Source organism: Pteronotus mesoamericanus, unplaced genomic scaffold (genome assembly GCF_021234165.1).
Source record: "Pteronotus mesoamericanus isolate MK-2021 breed Mesoamerican mustached bat unplaced genomic scaffold, CSHL_Meso_final contig_26, whole genome shotgun sequence".
Taxonomy (NCBI): domain Eukaryota; kingdom Metazoa; phylum Chordata; class Mammalia; order Chiroptera; family Mormoopidae; genus Pteronotus; species Pteronotus mesoamericanus.
This window is the reverse complement of record NW_026555109.1, coordinates 2,411,199-2,436,011: the sequence shown is the minus strand read 5'-3', so window position 1 is coordinate 2,436,011 and position 24,813 is coordinate 2,411,199. Positions and strand designations below refer to the sequence as shown.

The 24,813-nt window shown below is 35.6% G+C and overlaps 1 protein-coding gene across 4 annotated transcripts in view; it reads right to left on the bottom strand.

Moving 5' to 3' along the window:
- The window catches only part of PCCA (propionyl-CoA carboxylase subunit alpha), a 409,489-nt gene extending 385,106 nt beyond the window's left edge, over positions 1 to 24,383 (bottom strand). For all 4 annotated transcript variants that reach the window (XM_054574346.1, XM_054574344.1, XM_054574345.1 and 1 more), the window contains exons 1-4: positions 24,241 to 24,383; positions 16,033 to 16,107; positions 9,065 to 9,112; positions 8,881 to 8,949 (exon numbers count right to left, since the gene is read on the bottom strand). In XM_054574346.1, coding sequence (XP_054430321.1) covers positions 8,881 to 8,949; positions 9,065 to 9,112; positions 16,033 to 16,107; positions 24,241 to 24,345 — 297 coding nt within the window. In that variant the 5' untranslated portion in view covers positions 24,346 to 24,383. The remainder of the gene's footprint in view (positions 1 to 8,880; positions 8,950 to 9,064; positions 9,113 to 16,032; positions 16,108 to 24,240) is intronic.
- Positions 24,384 to 24,813: the final 430 nt, after the last annotated feature.

The window sequence follows — 24,813 nt, the reverse complement described above, 5'->3', positions numbered from 1 at the left end:
TCAATACAATCCTAATATTTATTCCTTCCATGTTCACTATTTTATAATTGCATTGCCTAACTGCATTACCTAGCACTTCCAGAATGCTGTTAAATAATAGTGATAGTAAATGTATCAGTCTTCATTCTAACTTTAATGAGAATGCATCCTATAAGGTATAACCTTTTTATTACAGTAAGGCAGTATTCATTTAATCCTGTTTCACAAAGGGTTTTACAAGGTATTTTACAAAGAAAAGACAGTGAATTTCTTTTAAATGACATCTAGGCTTCTATCAAGATGATCATACAGTTTTTCTTCACTAACCCTTAGTATCTTCAATTTAACTAATAGTCTCTAATATTGAACCATATTGAAATGTCATAAATAGACTCTATATGGTTGCAGCATACTATTTAAATTAGTTATTTTATTCTGTTCCCTATTACTTAGTATTTCTCTATTAATATATATAACAGTCATTATAATTTTATTTTTTGCTTACTGTCTTTGCCCATATTCTTATTTCTGAATTATTATGTTGGCTTCATTAAAAGAATGGAAATCTGTTTTTCTTATTCCAAGTCTAAAGCAATTTAAATAGAGTGAAGATTTCCTGCTTCTGAAAATTGCAAGGAATTCTTGTGAGAATCTCTTGTATACTCTACTCCATTCATTATATAATAATTTAAGAGTCCCTTAGTCAATCATTTCTTACCTTGACCAGGTTCTTTCATACACAGTTACAGATTTACACATAATTACTTGGCACCAATTTCGTAAATTGAGTCAAACAAAGTAACTACTTAACATTTTTTAAAGGACTAAAAGCATATTAAACCCCACTTTCAAGAATGGATAGAAAAACGAAGAGATCAAAAAGGAAAAAGAAGACTTGACTATCCCAATGAACGAATCAATCCTAAAAACCATCTATAGAACACTTCACCCAAAAAGGGTAGAATAAACATTCTCCTTAAGTTCACATGGAACATCCTCCAAGATAAATTATAAAACATAAAAACAGGCCATAAAACAAACATCAAAAAATTTCAAGGGTGGAAATAATAGAATGTTCTCCAAACAAAGCAGAAGAAAACTAGAAATCAGTAATACAAAGAAACTTGGGAAACTCACAAATGTGTGGAATTAAACAACACACTCCTAAATAACAAATAGGTCAAAGAAGAAATCACAAAAAAAATTAGGAAATACTTTCAGAAATGAAGATACAACATATCAAAAAATATAGGATGCAGCGAAAACAATTCTTAGAGGAAAATGTATAGCTAAACTTCTGTATTTAAAAAGACCTCAAATCGGTATCCTAATTCTCCTTAAGTAATTATTTTTGAAAACAACCAGCTAAACCCAGTGCAAGCAGAATGAAGGAAATAATAAAGACTAGAATATATATAAATGAAGTAGAGAATTTTAAAAAGAGGAAACCAATGAAGCCAAAAGTTGGTTCCTTAAAAAGATCAATAAAATTGAAAACTTTTAGCTAAAGTGACCAAGGGGAAAAAACTCAAATGGCTATATCAGGAATGATATTACTACCACCCTCATGGAAATGAAAATAAGAAAATACAATAAACAATCATATACCAATTAAATAGGTACCTTAAATGCAAGACACAATTTCCTAGAAAGACACAAACTATAGACAGCGACTCAAAAATAAACAGAAATTCTGAATTTAAAAAATTACAACAAAGAGATTGAATTAGTCATCAAAACACTACCCACAGAGAAAAGATCAGTCTCACATTGTTTCACTGGTGAATTCTACCAAACATTTAAGGAATAATTAATACGAATTCTTCACAAACTCTTCCAAGACAATAGAAAATGAGGGAACACTTACCAACTTACAAAGCCAGGATCACTCTAATACACAAAATAAAAATTTAAAAAAAAAAGTCACAAAAGACAAGAACTACATACTAGTATCTCATAAATATGGGTGGAAAATTCTCAAAAAACACTAGCAAACGGAATCTAGCACATAAACAAAGAATTATCACCATGATCAAGTGTGATTTATCCCAGGAACGTAAGGCTAGCTTAACATCAAAAAGTACTTACTGTAAATACCAAATCAACAAAATAAAGGACAAAAACCACATTATCATCTCAGTAGACATATAAAAAGCATTTGAAAAATTCCAACCCCCATTCATGATAAAAACACTCAACAAACTAGGAATAGCAGGGTACTTCCTCAACCGATTATAGGAATCTATGAAAATTACAGAGGCTAAATCAAACTTAATTGTGAAAATGATGAATGCTTCCTCCTAAGAGGAGCAAAACAGTATGCCTGCTCTCACTACTTCTATTTAATATCATTTTGGAAGTTTAAACCAGGGAAATGAGGCAAGACTATGAAATAAAATGCATCCATATGGAAAAGAAAGAAGTAAAACTGTCTCTACTTGCACATGACATGATCTTCTACACAATCCTTAGGAAACTATTTTAAAAACTGCCAGAACTGCCCTTTCTGGTGAGGTTCAGTGAATTGAGCACTAGCCTGCAGACTGAAAGGTCGCCAGTTTGATTCCCAGTCAGGGCACACGCCTTGGTTGCGGACCAGGTTCCCAGTTGGGTGAATGCGAGAAGCAAGTGACCTATGTTTCTTTCACACATGTTTCTCTCCCTCTTTCTCCTTCCTTTCCCCTTTCTCTAAAATAAATAAATAAAATCTTTAAAAAAAGCTATCAAAAGAAATAAACAAGTTCATCAAGGATGCATGACATAAAATCACTATATAAAAATCAATTGTATTTTTATACACTTCCAATTAATAAACATTGAAATAAAAATATAACTATAATTCTAGTAGCATCAGAAAGAATAGTCACATACTGAAGAATAAATATAACAAAGTAAGAACAAAATTTATACCATCAAACTGCAAAACATTGTTGAAAGAAACTAAAGCATCCTAAATAAGTTGACCAACATCAAAGAAAATATCCATGTTCATGGATAGGAGGACTTAAAAATGTTGAGACAATAATACTTCACAAATTGATCTACAGATACAACACAATCCCTTATACAACACAATCCCTTTCAAAATCCTAACAGAATGCACGCTTCACTAGGATCATCTTCCCTTCATAAGCCATCTTCTACAATCTTTTAAAAGAATAAGAGCCTGCAGAATGACACATAAAAGATAATTCATGACTTGATAAGAGCCTTAACTCCCATTTTGCTTTCTCCTGCCCTGACCATTTCCCATAGGGGTACCCTAACTGTTTGTTGACTCTGGCCTCTTGCCCTGGATATAGCGGTACTATTCTCATCAGCATATGAGAACTGTTATCCTGGGTAAAGGCTAACTTTGAGACTTTTCTAGATCAGTCTTCTCAAAGAAAGTAAAAGAGCTTTCTCAACAGAGAAAAAGATATCATACTATCTTAAGACAATCCAACAATAAGATAACTAATTAACCTGCAAACCCTCCCTGGAAGCACCTAAAATCCTAAATTAAATATAACAAACATCCTTTAAATGAACAGTTTGGCTGACAAGAAACTACAAGCAATCCCAAGGGACAAAAAAACAAAGAAGAAGCCAAAAGCCAGACAGTGTCCACTAGAGCTAACCTTGGGGAGCAGCCATAGAGATCTCAATGAGAACTGAGTTTTAACCCTCAGAGAAAGGAGCCATGCGTGAGTTAAAGATTAGAAGGAAAACTCCTACATAAGGCCAGGGTTCTCAAAGATTACATCCTCAGCAACAGGGGGATGGGGGATTATTCATCTAACTAAGTAGGGAGAAGACAACCACTTAACATTATCTACTACTATAGTTCACAGTTTAAAAAAAGAAAAGGTCTCCGCTGGAAATTAGAAACCATGGGCCTATTCAGAGAGAAGGATGTATGTGTTGATTCCTTTTGTGTTTTTTTTTCCACTATCCTCATAATTCAGCGACCTTCATAACAAGACAAAAATTAGTCCCAGACTAGTGGTATCCTAGAGGTTCCAGTAAAAACAAACACAGCACCCACCCACAGGGTCATATCTGCAACCTAAACCATGCTGGACTTCAACAATAAAGATTGCAAAAATGAGGTCACAAGCCAAAACCTACACACATGAGGAAGCGATTCACTGTGAAGAAGAGTCAGAAATAAAATAGACACCTAGAAACTTGAAATAATACTATCATAGAACCTTTAAGTATACTAAAAATAAAGAAGACGTGAAAAAAGGACTCAAATACATAAGAAAAAACAATATAAAAAAACAAGGAGATTCAAAAAGGAAAGTAGACTGACAGAATTCTCAACAGACAGCAAAGGCAACAAATGCAGCCAAACTAATCATGTGTCAGGCAATTTTCATCATTGCATGAAAAACTGTTAGATGGGAGGTTGTCAGGAACCAAATTATTCACATGGATTCAGAGACTAACCTTCAAAAACTAATTTTAAAAGAGGGGAAAATACAGCATTATAATGGAGAGATCTGGTAAAAAGCTATCTGAACAAAGTAATCAAGTTTAGCATAACCAGTAGAAGCATCCAACATTATGAACCTTTTGATATGATACAAAAGTAGATTTATGAGGTATTTGTGTCAAAAACTATTTACTCTGAATCTATTTATAAGGAAATCTATCCAACAAACCCAGAATATCTATAAGCCCATTGGCTTGACATCAAAACATCAAGATCATCAAAATCAAATAAAAAAAGGAGAAAGGGTAGGAGGACTATTTTAGATTAAAGAGCCATAATAACCAAATGAAATTCATTAACCTTGATTGAACTGTGAACCAAAGAAAAATACTATAAAAGACATTTGGAGACAACTAGGTAAATTTGAATATGGTTTGTGTATTAGATTATATTATAGAATTGGTAATTTTCTTAGCTATCATAGGTATTATAGATATGAAAGAGAATGTCCTTAATCCTGGGAAATGACTACTGAAATATTTGGAGGTGAAATTCCACAGTGTCTGTAATTTATTTAGCACATAAGTTGTGGAAATATTATTTAGCAAATTCTGAAAGAAAGAAAGAAAGAAAGAAAGAAAGAAAGAAAGAAAGAAAGAAAGAAAGAAAGAAAGAAAGAAAGAAAGAAAGAAAGAAAGAAAGAAAGAGAGAGAGAGAGAAATAAAGAAAGGAAGGAAGGAAGGGAGGGAGGGAGGGAGGAAAGAAAAGAAAGAAAGAAAGAAAGAAAGAAAGAAAGAAAGAAAGAAAGAAAGAAAGAAAGAAAGAAAGAAAGAAAGAAAGAAAGAAAGAAAGAAAGAAAGAAAGAAAAGAAAGAGAGAGAGAGAAAGAAAGAAAAAGAAAGAAAAGAAAGAGAAAGAGAGAGAGGGAGGGAAAGAGGGAGGGAGGGAGAGGGGAGGGGAAGCAAACATGTTTATACGCACATATATATGGATAGAAATATAAGAAAATGTGTCAAAATGTTAACTGGTGAATCCACATTAAGGGTATATAGGCATTCACTGTACTACTCTCCAAGTTTTTATTACATTTGAACACTTAAGAATATAAATGAATGGCCAGTAACATGAAAAGATACTCAAAATCATTCATCAGGGAATATAAATTAAAACCACAATGAGATAACATCTAATGGCTGCTAGCATGGCAAAAATCAAAAGGATTGATATCATCAAGTGTACACAAGGATGTTGAGCAACCTGAACTCTCATACGTTATATGTGGGAGTACTGTATTGCACAAGTATGTCAGAAAACTGTGGCAGCTTCCTATAAAGTTAAGCATTTATCACAAGGGTCAACAAAATACCACTGACCCGTAAGCCAAATTCAATCTAAAGACAGTTTGTACAACCCTCAAATTAAAATGGTATTTACAGTTTTAAAAGACTATAAATACACATACACAAAGAATAAGCAAGGGAGACCATATACAAAGTCTGGATATACCTACTATTCAAAGTCTGTCTAACATATCTATTACCCAAACAGAAAGAGGTTGCTTACCCATCATCTACTCTATGATATGACACAGTAACTGCAAGTCTCCATATTTACCCAAGAAAACTATAGGCACATGTTCACAAAAAAACTTGCACAAGAGTGTTTATAGAAACCTTGTTCATAGTAGCTAAAATTGGTGGGGGTATGCGTCTAATTTGACAAGCTCATCCTAAAATTTACATGTAAGAACAAAGAGACAAGAAGACTGAAGACAATTCTAAATAACATGATGGGGGGAAGAAAACCAATAGAAAAAAACTATATAATCATCTTTAAAAGCCGACTTTTTCCATTACACTTTATTTGCAAGTTATTTGGCTCTTTTTTGTGTGACTTATCATTTAATAGTTGCAGTAACTGTCAGTCTTTTTCACCTGCTTAACTGTTTAATAAGTTACTTGTTTTTAACATAAAATTAAAAGCATTTAGAATCAACTGTTATTTTCCCACTGCAGTAATATTTATATTTTAATTTGTAAAATTAACATACAAAGTATGTAAGATTTTTTACTCCTTTGAAAACGCTTACCTCCTGAAAAAATAAACATTGAAAATGCTCACTTCCTGAAAAAATAAACATTGAAACATTAACAATTCATCTGAATAGCCTGCCTTATTCCTATTACCAATATTGTAAAGCTGATTAGATATAATGGTAACCTCTGTGATTACATGTTAAGGAAGCAAAATATGCTGTTAGAGGAATTCACCTCTTTGACAGTCTTGAGACTGAAGCAAAAACCAAATAGCAGATTTGGCTCTGCGGCTGAGGCTTAAATTAAACTTTGATCATTCTAACCATCATTAATATCCCACTTCTCCTAATAGTATCATTCGAGAAACTGACTTAAAGTAGGTCATATTAAGAGAAAGTTTTGACAGAGCATGAATTGCTTCTGTTTTGGATCCTGGAAAAACTTACTCTAAATTATGTATTATACTCTCTGGTATACACACTTCTACTTTCAGCCAAAAGACTTTTCAGCAGGTGAAAGTCTTTAAAACCTAAAACTATTACCTCTGCTTTAGGAAGGAAGTAAATGACAAAGACTTAAAACTTAGACCAACTGTTTTGAAACTGGTTTTTTCAAAAGTCTGAAAAGCGACAGTCTACCTCTAAATCAGAATACAAAGCTAGAAATATAAGAATGGGAATAATTAGTCATGCTATTTGGAGTCAAAACTTACAGAGGTAAATTATTCTACAATACCAACACTGAAATGTAAATATATAGGAAAAAATAAAAATTTTGTTGTTATCCATACCAACAGTCACTTCCATGAGAACACAACATAGAAAATAAACTATGTTTTGGTATGAAAAAAATAGTAAATGAAAGGTTACTATCAGATTTGAAATAAAAACAGCAACTGTCCACAATTCAAACTTTTTTCTCTCTCAATTTATCCATAAATAAAAACGTCTCCTGAGCTAATACCCTGAAAATAAACCCAGGATGAGAAGAATTAATTTTAAATCTATTAACTAGCTTAATGGTGACACAAACTTTTTTCTGGAGAGTTTTGCTTTTCATAAAATGCCTTAGTTTACTAATCAGAAAACATTAAATAGTAACAATTTTCTCATTATTCTATGAATATCCTATGATGAATATAAACTACTATTGCAATTATCACAGTTAAATTAGTAAAGAAGCCAGAAACCAATATTTTTAAAAAAATCAGACAGTACGTATGCAAAGCAAGTTTAATTGCTTAATATAATTTTTTATGTAAATCTGAATTTTTTAAAAGTTCTCATCAAATAAACTAGATAAAATAACCTTTATTTTGGGAAAATTAGAGTGGCTGCTTGCACTTGTTTCCTTTTTTTTAAAAAAGGAAGAGTTATAATAAGGCAAAATGAGCATACTTTCACATAAAATAAGAAACCACAAAATTAATTATTCTTGTGTTAAATTACTATACAATAAAAGGTGACATTACCAATAGGTTTCATCATCAAAAGTAGTGTGAACAAATGAAAAACAGTAACATATTAAAGTACAACTACTTATATTTCATTCCATAAAGTTCCAATAATTTTACATTATTTTCCCATGGAATTTTTTTTCTACTCATTCACAGTTCATTATTGCTTAAAAACAAAGCCTGCTGTGCTAAAAATACCCAATAAAATTATATATCATTCACTGCTTTATGATATACCTTCTTTTGTTCATGTTCAATTAGTTATTAGGCTATCTTTCATTTATCAAACTTTCAGCTGAACACAGTAAAGCACTGAGGAAAGTAAAACAATTATAGCAGTCCCTTAGTGATACTGGAGTTATGCTGTGGGGAAATGTGTTCTCATAAGACAACATTGTATAAACATTTCATTAATCTTTGACTCTAACTTTCTCATGCTTTACTTACATCTACTTGGTGACCAGCAATCAGTCTAGCAATTTCTCTTTTAGATTTTTTTTAAGATTTTATTTATTTCATTTTTAAGATTTTATTTATTTCATTTTTTTTAAAGATTTTATTTATTTCATTTTTAGAGACAGGAGAAGGGAGGAAGAGAGGGAAAGAAACATCAATGCGCAAGAGATACATCAATCGGTTGCTCTCACCCATCCCCAACTGGGGGCCTGGCCTGCAACCGAGGCATGTGCTTGCTGACTGGGAATTGAACCTGTGACCTTTTGGTTCACAGGCTGGCACAATCCATACACTGAGCCACACCAGCCAGGGATCTTCTGGGTTTTTTAAGCCTTGAAAAAAATAGTTAAGGCATACATTGAAGACATGATGCTCCCTTTTTGCTTAAAAGGAGAGTAAGTAATTAAGTAGATTTTTCTTTTCAATTGTATGTATACCCTTTTCAGGCAAAAGGAAAAAAAAACTACACCTCTCACTTTTTTTCTATTTGACCAAAATAAGGTCCTGATTCAAATAAAACATAAATATACTTACAGAACTAGCATCAACATCACTGTGGATGGCAACTGTCTTAATGCCCATCTTCTTGCAAGTTTTAATAACCTATTTTAAAATATAATCAATGTTACCTATTAATAGTGATTCATATTTAAAGGGATTATAATAATAATAAAATTCATCAAGTAAAATGGAAAAATAAGATTAAAATTCTACTCACCCTACATGCAATTTCTCCTCTGTTAGCAACAAGAATTTTATCAAAAGTCTGAAGAAAGAAAATGCACATAAGAAAATGTTATTCTTACTTTGGGAACAGAAAACACCAAGTTCTTCCACAGTTAACATTAGACATGATCCTAACAAACATTATTTCCTAGGGTAGTACTAAATACTATACATATGTTCATTTATAACCACATTGCTACTAAACTGGTAGAATCCGGCCCTATAATTATTGTGACAGCATCAATTTATTAGGTTAAATAATTCAGAAGTAGACTAAGGGAATATTTATAAATTATCTTGCCAAAGATAACCTTCAAATGATATTTCAGAATACTAAAACCTTTACACAAAATTATTTGATAATTTACTTAATTTTCTAAATTCAGGGAAATTCTAAGTCATGAGTTGTTTATGTTATTTTTCTTTTTATTACTAAAATTACGAATGACAGTAAGCTGCCAGACATTCAAAGGATTTTTTTTCTCATTCAAATAGTTTTTACATCAACTTTTTCTTTTGCATCAACTTTTTTTAAAATATATTTTATATTTACTGTTCAAATACATTTGTCTCCACCTTCCCACCACCACTTTCCCCCCACCACTTTCCCCCACCCCCCTCCCCCACCTACCTCCCTCAATCCTTTCCCACTTTGGTTTTGTCCATGGGTCCTCCACACATGTTCCTTGACTTGATCCTTCCCTTCCCTTTCCCCATCCCCGCCCCCCTTCCCTCTTGTTTCTGTTGGTTTCTTTTTCTTTCATTGTTGCTGGTTATATTTTCCTTGCTTGTTTGTTTTGTTGGTTAGGTTCCACTTGTAGGTGAGATCATATGGTACTTGTCTTTCGCCCCCTGGCTTATTTCACTTAGCATAATGCTCTCCGGTTCTATCCATGCTGTTGTGAAAGGTAGGAGTTCTTTCTTCCTTTCTGCTGCATAGTATTCAACTGTGTAAATGTACTATATTTTTTTGATCCACTCCTTTACTGAAGGGCACTTAGGTTGCTTCCAACACTTGGCTATTGTAAATTGTGCTCCTATGAACACTGTGGTGCATAGGTTCTTTTGAAATGGTGTTTTGGGATTCGTAGGGTATAATCCCAGCAGTGGAACTGCTGGGTCAAAGGGCAGTTCAATTTTTAGCTTTCTGAGGAAATTCCAAACTGTTTTCCACAGTGGCTGCACCAGTCTGCATTCCCACCAACAGTGTACTAGGGTTCCGTATTCTCCACAGCTTTGCCAGCACCCTTTGTTGATCTGTTTATGACAGCCATTCTGACCGGTGTGAGGTGGTATCAGTAATGAGTTGTTTATGAAAGGAAAGATGGGTATCGTTCATATGCCATCTCTACTGGGTTGGGGCAGAGCATTAAACAATATTCTTAATAACTCAGAACAGGTACAAGTTATGCTTTTATCCAAAGATTCCCAAACTAAGCAGGTTATGCAATTTGAATACAATGTTAAGTTTGAATAGCCATCAAATTTTGAAGCAGATGAGGCTACATAATGGAAACGGTAGTTCCATTTTTAAATTCTAAACCCAGTTTTGCCACTAATGACCTATTTGACTTTAGGAAGTCAATCTTTGCAGGTCTTTATTTCCACATATATAAACAGATAGCATTCTAATAGGACACTGTTTAACAAGGGTTCTCTTCCTATTCTAAAATTGTACAGGCTGATCATTTTAAAGAACCACACATACAAGTAATTTAGATGAAATACATTTCATTACACAATCCTTTTTTTTCATCTAGTTAGTCAAGGTTAGTGTGAGTTTTTATAAGTTAAATAGAACAATACGGAAATTTTAGTTATATTTTTAAAAGAAAAGATAAAGTTATACATAATCTTAAAAGTACTCTTATGTGACTTAAAGTGGTATTTTAACCCAGCAGGGAATCAAAATCTCAGAATTGGAAATGGCACTCAAAGACTCTGTTTAATCTTTATGTCACATTTGGCTTATTCCACCAAACTGAGACAAGCTGCTGCCTTAAAATTAGATAAACTCCTAATTTGCTAGAAAGAATCCTAAGTCATTTAGAGCCTTGAGCAGATTGGCCCTTAAAATATCCTAATCTCACCACAGGCTTGAGGCTATAAAATCATCTACCTTTCTATACCCAAATGGTCATAGGTAAATCCCTATAAACAGTAAAAGTATACTAAGAAAAAAATGTTTATACTTCCTTGACCTGCATTTTAAAATGTAAATTTTTATTAAGTTCTAAACATACCACATCTGATTTTATCTAAAAGCAGCACAAACACTGGAAGTTACACATTAAGCAACTATTACAGTAAATATAACAAATTATTATAACATTATAGGGATTAAGTAAGAATTCCATCTTAATATCTATCCAAGAGACAGAGTAAATGGTTAAGAGCCAGTCTGGAGCCAAACTGCCCAGGTTAGAATCTCAGCACTACCCCTTATTCTTCCTGTGTGTATTCTTCTGTGGGCAAGTCATCATTTTTGACCCCTATTTCCTGGTATGTAAAACAAATAATAGCACCTGCCACAGAAGGCTGTAAGAATATGAATTAACACCCTCAAAATGTTTATATACACAATAAATGTTAGTTATAGCTACTGTTATTTATCCCTTTGGGTCACACACCAAACTTTTAGGAATGTGTCCATATCTAACAGGGAAAAATCTGTATCAAAACAAATATCTGCACCTAACACATCTTTTTTCAGAGCCTGTGATGGTTACTTTTATGATCACCTTGACCAGGCCACAGGGTGCTCAGATTAAACATTATTTCTGGGTATGTCTGTGAGGGTGTTTCCAGATGAGACTAACATGTGAACCAGAGGACTCAGGAAAGTAGACTGCACTCCCCAATGTGTGTGGACACTACCCAATCTGCTGAGGGCCTAACAGAATAAAATATGAAGGAAAGGAAAGTTCATTCTGCCTGCTTGGTTGAGCTGAAACATGGGTCTTCTCCTACCCTTGGACTGGAACTTAAACCATCAGCTCCCCTGGGTCTCAGGCCTTTGAATGTGGACTAGAATTGCACTGCCAGCTTTCCTCGGTCTCCAGCTTGCAGACTGTGGGACTGAGCAGTCTTCTCACTAGTTCTGTTTCTCTGAAGAGCCCTTACTAATCTGGGACTACCAATATATTACCAGTTAATGCACAAACTCAAAGATAATCATAATCATATCAATTAACCTCTCATACATAAGATTTTCTTTTAAATAAATAACAAATGTATATGGTTCAGAATTTAAAAGGTAAAAAAGGGAATATACTGTAGAAACACCTAGGGAGTAACATGGAAAGCCCGGGGTAGCACTAAAACACAAGTAATTTTTTATATGGCTCAAGCACAAAATATGTGTGGGGATGGTGTAGCAAATAAAGCTAGGGTGAAAAGGCCAGAACATGAAGGAACTTATATGCCACTTATAGAACTGGGACTTTATTCTATATGTGAAGAGCCACATATAAGACACCCTGAAGATACCTGAAGTGGGGGAAAGGCCATTTAAATCAGGGACCTGAATCCTTGAAGACAGAGGGCTTTCATGTACCATGAGACACAGAGAAGATTTTCTGCAGCAGCTGTTCTATAACAGTGCTAATGATGTCATTCAGGTAAGAAATACATTGGAAGTTTCCTGATTATTTTTTTAAAGTTATTTTCTTTTAATCCATTTTCTCTTTATCCCTCCTTCCTTCTTTCCCTTTTCTATTTAGATCATCATAGCTGGGGTCTAAAACCACCAAGGACACTTCTCTCCATTCAGACAACAAGAAAAGGGCTGAGCTGGCCCATTCCACTGGGTGTCTGTTGCCGGATTGATGGCAGAACTCCAGACACTTACCAAACGCTTCTGAGAAGGGGTACAGACAGAAGGTAAATCCACCAGCTTAGGAAGAGAACAGGCTTGAGTTTACACTAAGCTTATACTTACTATCTGTGGACTTTAAGCCTCAGTTTCTGAATGTACAAAATTAAGTTGTTAAGAATAGTATTAAGCAGGTGATATTTAGGATACATGCCTTCTATATACCAGGTACTGTGACAAATCCCTTTTATACACTATCTCATTTAATCCTCATATTAGTCCCAGGAGGTCAGTTCTGATAAAATCACCATTTTACAAATGAAAAAAAAATGAAGCTTGATAAGGCCAAATCCCTTGCCTAAGTCACTTACAACGTTAACTAATAGTAAAGCCAGAATGCAGCCCCAGATATTCATGTCAAAAGACACCATGATGTGACATAATCAGAGTGTAACAGTGCAAGCTTTAAACATTGTATTATTAATGCCAAAGGTCATATTTGTTTTCTTTATTTAACCTTTCCTTTATTAATTAAAATAGTATAAGCTTTTTGATATATTTTTTGTCAACAAAAAGTATTTCAGATATTTTATGATTACTAAAAGACTTTTTTTAGCTAGCTTGGTCCAATACAGCATTGTTCTGGAGAAGAGAACAAAATAGAATTTTCCTAACACTCTTATTTATAACAAAGTATAAGAAATGCATTAGGTTCAAAAGGCCATCTCTTGGAGCTTTTCAGTAAGATCAACTAGAACTATGCCAGCTTTATTTACTTATAAGTCCTCTCCTCTACTTATCCCACATTGTTCTTTTTTTTTAATTTAAATATTATATTGTTTATGCTATTACATTTGGCCCAATTTTTCCCCCGTTGCCCCCTCCACCCAGCCCACACCCCACTCCCACATTCAATCCCCACACTGTTGTCCATGCCCATGGGTCATTCCTATACATTTTTGACTAACTCTTCCACCTTCTTTCATCCAGTCCCTACCTATAGCAAGTATACCACAGTACAATACTAGTTCCACTAACTTAAGGCCTACTTAAACTTCCTGGTCTTTTTCTAAGTAAATTGCTATTAAGTTAAATCTTCCCTATTCTCATGAACAAACGAGACAAATTGACTTGTTAAAACTCAAGTCAAAAAATAACATTTTTAGTAATGATTAAATTTCACCTGGTTTAATTTTGACTCAATTTTAGTCACTGATAGAATGTGGAATCAGAAAATAGTCAATAACAAGTTCAGATAAGAATCAGTTTATTTAACAAACATGTACTACCAAAGATCAGATTTATCACCTGAACTTAAAATAGTAACAATAAACAAACCAGTATAGTATTTCATGAATGGCTACAAAGAAAGCAAGAACCCCTAGAATAGAAAGGTCCAATTAAATGCATCCCTCAAATGAAGGGTAAGTCTATCAACTTGGTTTGAATATGCACCTGTACTACAAATAGGTGCCCAAAAATATCATAGATTTTATCATGGCTGAGGGTGCTATACAGTCTCCCCGTGATTACCTTAGGCAAAGGCACAGAAAAAAAAAGAAGGCAAAAATAGCAGGCAGCAGATTTGATTTCAAACATCTAAGAAAAACAATGTACCTGCTTAGCAGATCCTAAAGAGGGGAGCACTCTTTAAATGTCCTAAACTAAGGTAGTTTTATTTATTTATTTACTCACTTACTTATTTACTTACTTTTTTTAGTAATTATCAATGGCCACTAATGTGGTAAGTGTATTAGCTCTTTCCATAACCCTCACTATGAGGTTGTAGAAAAAACAAGTCTCAAAACAAACTCTGCCATACATATGGACATTTTCTAACAGACATATAAACAATCTTAAAATGTGCTGGACAAGCTCAGGGAAGTCTCAAGTTCCTGCAGTTTATAATGCTCCAACAACCTGCATGAAAGCTTCACATGAGGCAAATGCATCAATATTCTAATTTAGCTAAGCAAATTGTCAGACTCAGAGCCATCAAAAATCCCCCAACCCAGTGGCTGAACACAGGACTATTTCGTCAAGCACAGGTTCTGTCTTTAAAGGTAAAGAATGAAAGGTCAACTAGATTGTTACTCTTCTAATTCAGGGGCTGAGAATTTCTATAATATAACAGCCAAAATACATCTCGAATACCACTCATTTCATAAATGAGGGCCCATTTTTAACACCTATTATCTATTAAAGAAGGCTACACTGTTTATAGGGAGAAAGATGGTTGCACCACTTTCATTTCCCTCCCCTCTGGAATGCAGCCTCTTGAATAAATGCTAGCTAAGCACTCACACAGTGTTCCTACTTAGGACAGCTGACTACCTCTGGATGGGAACTCAATACATATGCAGAAATGTACATACACACATGTATCCCAAGGCACGCTGTCTATGCTAAAGTTTTTATATTAACCTATACATTTTATAACAGAAAGTTTATCAGAGCTAACTCATGGACCTACACTATCCAATAAAGTACCATCTTTTGCCATGTATAATGTACACTTTTTTGCCCAAATTTCTGAGGAAAAATAAGGATCCACATTATACATGGGTAACCCTAATTCCGTATCTATATAAATGTTTTTAATTCTTTTATTTATGTTTACACATTAAAAGTGTAACTCCAGAATGTACTAAAGCTATCCATATGCAAAATAATACTCTGGGATACTATAATCGGTTTTGTTTCTAAATGCAAATAAATAAATAAATAAATTTAAAAATTAAAAATAAAGATTTTTTTTCCTGAAAGTTTGCACCAAAAACATGGGTGCTCATTATACATGGCAAAATACCATATCAAGTAAATGAAAAAAACCAATAGTTTCAAATCCCTCAACTACCCGGTCTTTGATAAAAAGGGTTGTATTAGTTATTCAGCTAAAAACAAGGGAAACATATTATAAATTTATTCAATTTGTGGCATAGATACAAATATAAAATTAAAGACTTAGGTTGTAGCCTGTAACATAAAAGGAGCAAAGACTGAACACACATGAAACCTATGATGTTAGAGCAAGAAATCATAACAGAGCATTAATAAAACTTAATCTGTCCACTGAACAGAGTGTGAAAACAAGAAAATAAAACCATTACAACTTAGCTGTTGAAAATATTTCTCTGAATACTTACTTTTTCATTAGAACATTCTGCTGAACAGAGTCTACGGGTCACCATTAATTGCTGTCTTGAATAGTATGAAGCATACTACAAAAAAGAAAGTGAAATAAATTACAGATATTTGAATGTGCTTCAAAAAGAAATTTTTCAGGGTAATTCTTCCAGTATGCTTTTGGCTAAAATGTTTATTAATCTATATAGGTAGTTATAAGCAATAAGCCATAACTATGAAAGGTAAATCACAACTACAAACACATCCCCTTGGCACATAAGAGAAACCAAAGCATCAGAACAATCTCCAGACAAGTATGAATCAATGGATCAAATAAAATTTGAAGAAAAGGGCCTGGCCAGTATGGTTCAGTTGGTTGGGTGGGGCATAGTACTGCAAAGCAAGAGGCCGCTGATTCAATTCCTGGTTGCAGGCTCATGTATGAGAGGCGATCGACGTTTCTCTCTAACATCAAAGTTTCTCCTACTCTCTTTCTCCCTCCCTACCCCCTCTCTAAAAATAAATAAAACCTTTTTTAAAAAGTGAAAAGGTAATATTAGAAATCAAGTTCACTTCTAATTCATTATTTTTAAATGTTTGTTGGAAGAAAACATATCTTAAGGACTTAAAACATTAAGAATAACCACTAATAAAAATTATAGGCAAGGTTTAAGAAAACAATGTACCCAACAGTCAGTGATAAAGCGAGACACAAAAAGGAAGGAGAGGGGGAGCAAAGGCATAAAACTTTCTAAATGGGTAACAAGTCAAATAAGAAGCAAAATATTTTTTCTAACATTTTAAAATGAACCCAAAGATTTATACAATTACATTTCAAAATATCATCAAATTCTAAAATGTAATCTCTATACAAAAGTGAAAGTAATAGATACAAAAGATACACTTTACAAAATAAAGACTACACTACAAAGTGAAAGACTAATGAAGAAAAATGAGCTGAAAATGAGAAGAAAATTGACTTTCTTATTGTCCCTGTTATTTTTGTATATTTTTATTGCTATTTAGTCCCCTTATACCCCTCTCCTCCCCCACCGCATTGTGTTCCTTTTAAAGACCAAAACTTATTCTCATATTCCTCCAAGCATTCTTATAAATTCAAGAGTGTTAGCCTCAATTTAAAAAATGAGAAAACTGAGTCTGGAGAATTTTGATTTTTCAAAAGTCATTGGGCTAGGCTGCAACGGTTATAAGATTTAAGCATAGGCCTGTTAAAAGCATTGTAAAATTTTTTATTTTGAGGTACTAAAAATTGTGACACCTCCCACTGTAACACTAATGTCTACATAAAGACATGATTGGGGTGAAAAAAACAACAATTTATCAAGAGGGTCTCACCACTTCCTCTGTGTTCAAATAAAAATTCAGTCTTCCACTGCCTTTAGCAGAAGAGTTATAATTCAGCAACTTTTCTCCTACATCAAAGTTAATAGGCCAAACAATATTCCTTTCCCTAAAAATCATGCCTTGTGTTTATAGCCTCAGCCAATGAAGAAAATAAACTTGAGGAATGAGAAGCAAAAGCTACTGGAGAATTTCTCACATTTATTCTGCTACAAGGTAGCACTAGCCTATTTTACACAGGGAAGTAAATAGCATACCAGCTTCTTATCAATTTTATAAAATGAAACACAAAGTAGTTCACACTTTTACAATTTCTCCCTAATGCTGTAAGGTACATAATAGCCTGTTGCAGAAAGCTGTCAAAAGGCAAAAATCAGCCCTGGCCGGTGTTGCTCAGTGGATTGAGTGCCAGCCTGCGAACCAAGGGGTTGCTGGTTCGATTCCCAGTTCCATTCCCAGTCAGGGACATGACTGGGTTGCAGGCCAGGTCTCCAGTTGACGGTGCGTGAGAGGCAACCAAATGATGAACCTCTCACACATCAATGTTTCCCTCCCTCCCTTTCTTCCTCCTTTCCCCTCTCTAAAAAGTATGTATCTTTTTTTTTTAAAGCCATACATGTATATTTAATCTTTAACAAATAAAGGGTAAAACTGATTCCTGGTGGCAAAAATGAATTGTGAGTCTTCCAGAGACAAAACACAATCTGGAATAGACATTTTAGGTATTTTAATTAGCTTTGGAGAGTGAGAATAAACAGTGCTGTTTTTACCTTTGGGGAAGAGAATACTTCAAAAAGCAGCATACCACCTGGGAAAGAACTGTGGGAAAGAAAGTCAGGGAACCTCAATGCTAATCCTAGCTGAGCTTGACACTATTTCTATGAATTGAGCAAACCACTTTAACCCCTCTGCTCTCTGCTAAAAAATTCAAGATGAGATTACTTTTCTCTAAGGTCCCTTACTAACCTAAACCACTTACTCAAAAAACAAAAGCTAAGTACAGGCTATCCAAGGTGAGCAAGCATTTGAGGATTAAAGGATGCAGTTATTCCAAACTCAACATTTGGGCCAAGAAGATGGTGACACAGATCTCACCTGCTGTTCAACTACTCTGAGAATAACAAACCAACAAATACTCAAAGCTATGTGGTGAAAATAACATTAATTACAGTTAACCCTTGAACAACATGGAGGTTAGGGACACCCATACCTGCGCAGTCAAATATCCACTTAACTTTTGACTCTACAGTCTGTGCTTGGCATCCATGGATTCAGCCAACCTCAGATGTTTTCCATCTGTTCTTGGGAATGCAAAAATAGTTTCCAATCTGCATTCGGTCAAATCCATGGATTCAAAACCCTCACACAGAGAACCAACTGCGTTTACTGAAAATAATCTGAGTGTAAATGGACCCAAGCAGTTCAACACACGTTGTTCAAGGGACAACGGTACATAGAGTTTTATAAATATACGTTATGCATTAAGTTTCCAGTATAAAAACCTCAGGGCTCTATCTCATTAGATGAACTCATGAAGAATGGACTAAGCTAAATTTGGCCTACTGGGAGACAGTTTCTATCGCAGAAAGATTCAGAAATGTCTAAGTGGCCAAGCTCAAAGAAATGTTTGGGTCAGCTGATTCAATGTATTTACTTTCAGAAAACTACCAATAACATAAAACATCTGTACCACACACTTCTTAAAACTAAATCAACTCTATAATAAGTTACAACTGGCCAAAACATAGATGATTAACAATTATACATTATAACATAGATGTTTTGTTATAACAAAACATAGATGAATAACATTATAATTGCTCAAACTGTTTTTCTTGGAATCTTATTAGTATTTATAAATACTTGGTTCTGAAGATCTATTAGACTATCATATTTTACCACCATTATCAAAAAAGAAAGCATGTAGTTTGTACACATGTGAATTTGTGATAATGTGGCCCCAAATTTTTAAAAACATGGATGCCCCTGGTTAGCCAAGTAACTAGAAGTAGGAATGGTACAATCAGACAAAACTATAACAGCAGGACAACTACTATGGAGAAACAAGGGTTTGGGGCTTTCCCACAGTGAGCCTGAACTGGTTTGTACTCGGCCTATAAAAGTTTTCTTTGTTCCTGTTTACTCCTGTTGCACTTCCATGGAAATTCAAAGTTGTAAAGAACACAGTTCAAAGATCGGACAATTTTGTAGAGTTATAACAATTTTTTTAATGCATGGAACAAGTTAGCAGAAATTTGCTAATTTGGACTTACACATAGAATTTTAATGTTTATTGTTTTTGTTAAGCATATAAGAAACTGGCTACGAGCCCAGTCCAAAATTCTTTTAAAATACTTCCTAGCAACAGCAGTTTAAGGAAAAACTTTCACGAACTCCATTTATTTATAAAGACTACATTGCCTATCACAACCAAAAGGAGAAAGAAAGGTCAGCATACACAGAATGACTTCCCCATAGCATATTGCATTGATTCTCTCCTGCAAGAATAAAGATTTCCTATGTTTTCCACACTTAGAAAGGAAATGCCTGCTAACACATGGGAAGTAGCATGACCTTCAGAGTCAGAAGACTTGGATCAACTCCTTGCTCCACTGCGTTATAGCAATGCAACACTGAGCAAATCATTCCTCTAGACTCTGTCTGGTTTTCTACACCTCCCATATTCCTACAGAGTTGTTAAAAGGATCAAATGAGCCTTTATAAACTGTAAAGCACCAAGGAATTAATTTAATTACATAAAAATTAAGTCCAATTGCGCAGGGAAAATGTCCTTTCTTAAAATTATACCAGACCATTTGGAAGTTAGCATTAAAGGAGTAATACAGTAATTAAGAGCTCTGTTCTAGACTCAGACAGATTCTGACTTGGGTTTGAATGCTGGCTCTAACATTTGTTTAATATAAAGGAAATTTCCTCATATACAAACTGGGCATGATAACAGTACTTACCTAGGATATAGGCTACTATGAGGATTAAATGAAAATGTGTAAAATGCCTACCACAGTTCTGCATATATTACAGTAAGCATATAATAACTGTTAACCAAAAAGAGGAGGGAGAATGTACACTTCTTAGACAAACTAGATGCATGTCTTCTAGCCATTGCAAACAGGGAAATGAATACCCTTTTCTAAACTAAGATAACACCTAGTTTTACATTCTAAACATGACCTCACATGACAGGCCCAAACTGATATATTTAGTAGCAATTATCTTAAAGAATAATTTGAACACTAGTTCTGCAAAAAACTACTGTTGTTTACCATACACACAGTGGCATTCAAGTAATTATTAAAATAATTCTGTTAACAGGTTAATTCCTTATCAGGATGCATTCTGCTTCAAAGAAGAAACTATCCCCAAAACTGTGAGTTGAAGGAGCCATAAATTGGTCTCACCAACGTAAAAGTTCAATAAACTCCAGCAATTACTGAAAACCCAATATCCTGGAGCACTGAAAAAGGTAGACAAATAAAAACTGAGTATTTAAATAGAATGCTTTTAAAAGCTGATACACAGCCCTGGCTGGTGTGGCTTAGTGGATTGAGGGCCAGCCTGTGAACCAAAGGGTCACTGGTTCAATTACCAGTCTGGGCACATGCCTGTGTGGCAGGCCAGGTCCCCAGGAGGGGGTACAGGAGAGGCAACCACACATTGATGTTTCTCTCTCTCTTTCTCTCTCCCTTGCCCTCTCTAAAAATAAATAAATGAAATCTTAAAAACCCAAAATATTAAATTAAAAAGAACAAAACATTAAAAATAAGAAATAAAATCTGATGCACAAAACAAATAAATTATGAATTCTACAGCCCTGGCCGGTCCCTCAGTTGGTTGGAGTGTCTCCATGTACACAAAAAAAAGTTTGCAGGTTAAATTCCTGTTCAGGGCACAGACCTACATTGCAGGTTTGATCCTTGGTCGGTGTACATATGGGAGACAATGAATCAATGTTTTTCTCTCTCACATAGATGTTTCTCTTTCTCTTCCCTTGCCCCTTTTCTCTCTCTCTAAAAATCAATAAACATATCCTTGGGTGAAGATTATAAACAGATAGATAGATAGATAAATCAATAAACATATCCTTGGGTGAAGATTATAGATAGACAGATAGATAGATAGATAGATAGATAGATAGATAGATAGATAGATAGATAGATAGATAGAGAACTCTATATATACCCTAGGTGCAAGCCAATTCTGCCAATCGGCTAAATGAATGGTTAAAATTCTCTAGACTAGAGTTAGCAGCTGCTTTCTACAATAACCAAGCAAATGGCCTGCAGAGGTGAAGGGACAAATGGAAGGCATAAATTCTTCAAAAATCTCTACTTCAAAGACTCAGTGGAGCGCCTTTCAAGTTTTCTTATGAGAAGCAAGGAGAGAAACTAAGTAGCAGCTCAGTTTCCCCTTAGGCAATCGTGAACTTCAGGGATTGTTTCCACCTTCAGGAGGAATTCTTTACCGGCCAAAGCAACTCCCTTCTCCAGTCAGTATCATCACACATTCAGCAGCACTTACTATGTCAAGCACTATGCTAAGCACACAGGAATAGATAAGATGCAGTCTCTGCCAACACATTGAAAGGAAGAAGTGGGGTAAGAAAAATCAAAGCTTTGATATTCTACAGTAAGTGCATAACAAGTGTATAGCAGTAATTACAGTAACAACTTTCCTCTCTCTCAGCCTCTAAAATACATTACATGGTTTCCCATTGCTATAAGATAAAGACCAAACCTAATAGCATGGTCTACGAGGCCCGACAGGATCTGACTCATACCTCTCTAGCACCGTCTAGTCTCTGTACCTGAGTCTCAGATTTTTCTCAATTCTATCTTGTCATTCCCTCTGGCCACAGGACCTTTGTGCGTGATGTTCTCTCACATATAAGACTCATCTTCTCTCCTTGCCTTGAAAAGTCACTTTCTCCTTCAAACTTTGTTTTACTTAAAAAGGAAAAACTCTCTTACCTTGGGAAGTACAGTATGATTAAGAGCACAGGTCCTGGAGTCCTAAACCCCAGCTCTGCCACTTACTAGTTCTGTCGTTTTGAGCAAGTTGCAAAATACTGTGCATCAATGTCTTCATCTGTATAAGGGATTATGTGGTTGTTGTGAGGAATGAATAAATTAATTAAAGTAAAACATCATAACAGTATCTAGGACATAGAGCTCAAAATCTTGACTTGGTCAAGTTCCTCTCTTCTATTTTCTCATAGTACCAGGACCTCTCCATAAGACAGAGGAAGTGCCATTAAAGATTTATTGGGGGAAAATAACAGCTGAAGCAAAATGACTTGTCTAATTAATATCATACAAAACTTCACCTATATGATGAGTCCAACACCCATACTTTTCCACTACACCATGCTGCCTACTGTGTAAATGTGTAACAATCTTGCAACTGCTATTGATGTGGCCAAGAAAGATTAAAAGATTAAAAACAACGAAAATTATGGCCCTGGCTGGGTGGATCAGTTGGTTGGCACATCATTCCATGCACCAAAAGGTTGCAGGTTCAGTCCTTGGTCAGGGCACATACCTAGGTTGTCAGTTCAATCCCTGGATAGGGTGCTTACAGAGGGCAACCAATCAATGTATCTCTCTCCCTTCCTGTCTCTCTAAAATCATTAAATAAACCTCGGATGAGAATTAAAAATTTTTAAACAATAAAAATTACAAAACAATAAATTGTGTGCCAACACTAGAACACTGTGTTCTTTGAGAGGGCATTGTGAAGTTAACACAAAATTAACACAAGTCAGAAAGTCAATACAGGTGCAGGCTTACTTCCAATGTCATGAGCAGCTCCACCTCTCATATTGCTCACCTGGATTCCCTCTCCTTAAAAAAAGTAAGATGGGCCAGGTAACCTCTAAAGCGTCTTCTAAGTCTAAATTTCAATGACAGTAGGTCAAGTTATGTTTCAATTTTTTTAATATTTATTAAAGGAAGTTTAACAAGTAGACTGAACTATATGGCAGGTGGTTTTCAGGGAGACCTTCATTTTAAAGAATTTGTTCAAGTTACTTAATAAACCCTGTTAATAAAGTAAGTTAGGAAGTCTTTGCTCAGAAATTATGAGACTCCATGTTGAGAAAAGTGTTAACAGCCACACACAAACACTTCAACATATGAGTCAAGGCTGCCACCATGAAACCCCAGGACATACTGAACAGTGGTGAAAACGTGTTTTAAATGTGTTTTAGAAAAGTATAAAAATCAGGCTGACCACTACATAGAAAATTTAATTCACAGGATGTGTATGCTGTATACTGTAATGTTGTATACAAAATGCTGTAATATAATTTTAAAAGGCTTTCAATTCAAACTTAAAAACAGTAACAATCTTGACATCGTACAATACTTTTTAAAAGTTGAGTTAAACTTACAACTCTATTTCAGCAGCAATACACAGTGTCCCTTCAAAAAAAAAAGGATAAGGCAAAAGAAAAGGGAAACTGTAAGGACCATTAAAAATACATACTGAAAAGCTAAAGACAAGCCAAAACCTTAAGCAGCAAAGGAAATGCAGGTACATTACTGCCACAGAGATCTGTCAGCCATTCCCTGAGAGAGGGCAGAAAACAAGTCAGCGGGCTCCTTGGGCCCGTCTACCCTCCACGATCCTCCGACTACCAGCTGCAGCGACAGACTCCTGCTCTGCCCCGCTCGAACGCGAACTCCGGAGGGAGAGCGAGTTAGGGGCCCACACCACCCAGGAATCCGGGCCCTGGGTGTCGGCTGGCAGCCACCCGGGCGCTCTCCGCGGCCCTGGCCACTGCCAGAAGGAGCGGGGCAGGGCGCCCAGTGAAGCCCAGGCCCGCGGGGAGCCCCGTCGCACCTCACCTTCAGCGTCCACAGCGCTCCTCTCTGCATCAGCTGCTGCGGGAATCGCTGCCCACGCCGTCCTGCCGCTATCAGCGACCCTACGCTCACCCAAAGCGCCGCCATTGTCGTTCCAGCAGACGGAGGCTAGGATGACCTCTCACCTCGCTGGAAGGGGCGAAAAAGGGGAGCGCCCGATGCTTCGGCCAATCACAAGCCACGAATCTGAGGCCCCCGCCTCCCGCCGCGGAGGACGGGGAGGAAGCGAGACCAGACCAACCCTTGGAGCAGGAATACTGGGAGGATACACGCTGGGACTCCGCTGGGACTCCGAGGAAGGTGGGAGGGCTGGCACCAGGTCAGGCAAGCCGGCTGGGGCCCAGCGATGGTCTGCCCACCCGACCGCACCCTGGGAGTGAGTGAGGCCCGGTACACGCTTAAGTTCAATCCGCCCTGCCTGAGTTCAGCCCCGTACTGTACCAGCATTCACTTAACAACCAACACCAGCAGCCAGGCCTCTTAAAGTCAGTGAGTCACCTCTGCCCATGACCACCCTGCAGTCCCGAGTGTTCTAAGTTACAGACGTGTGCCCAA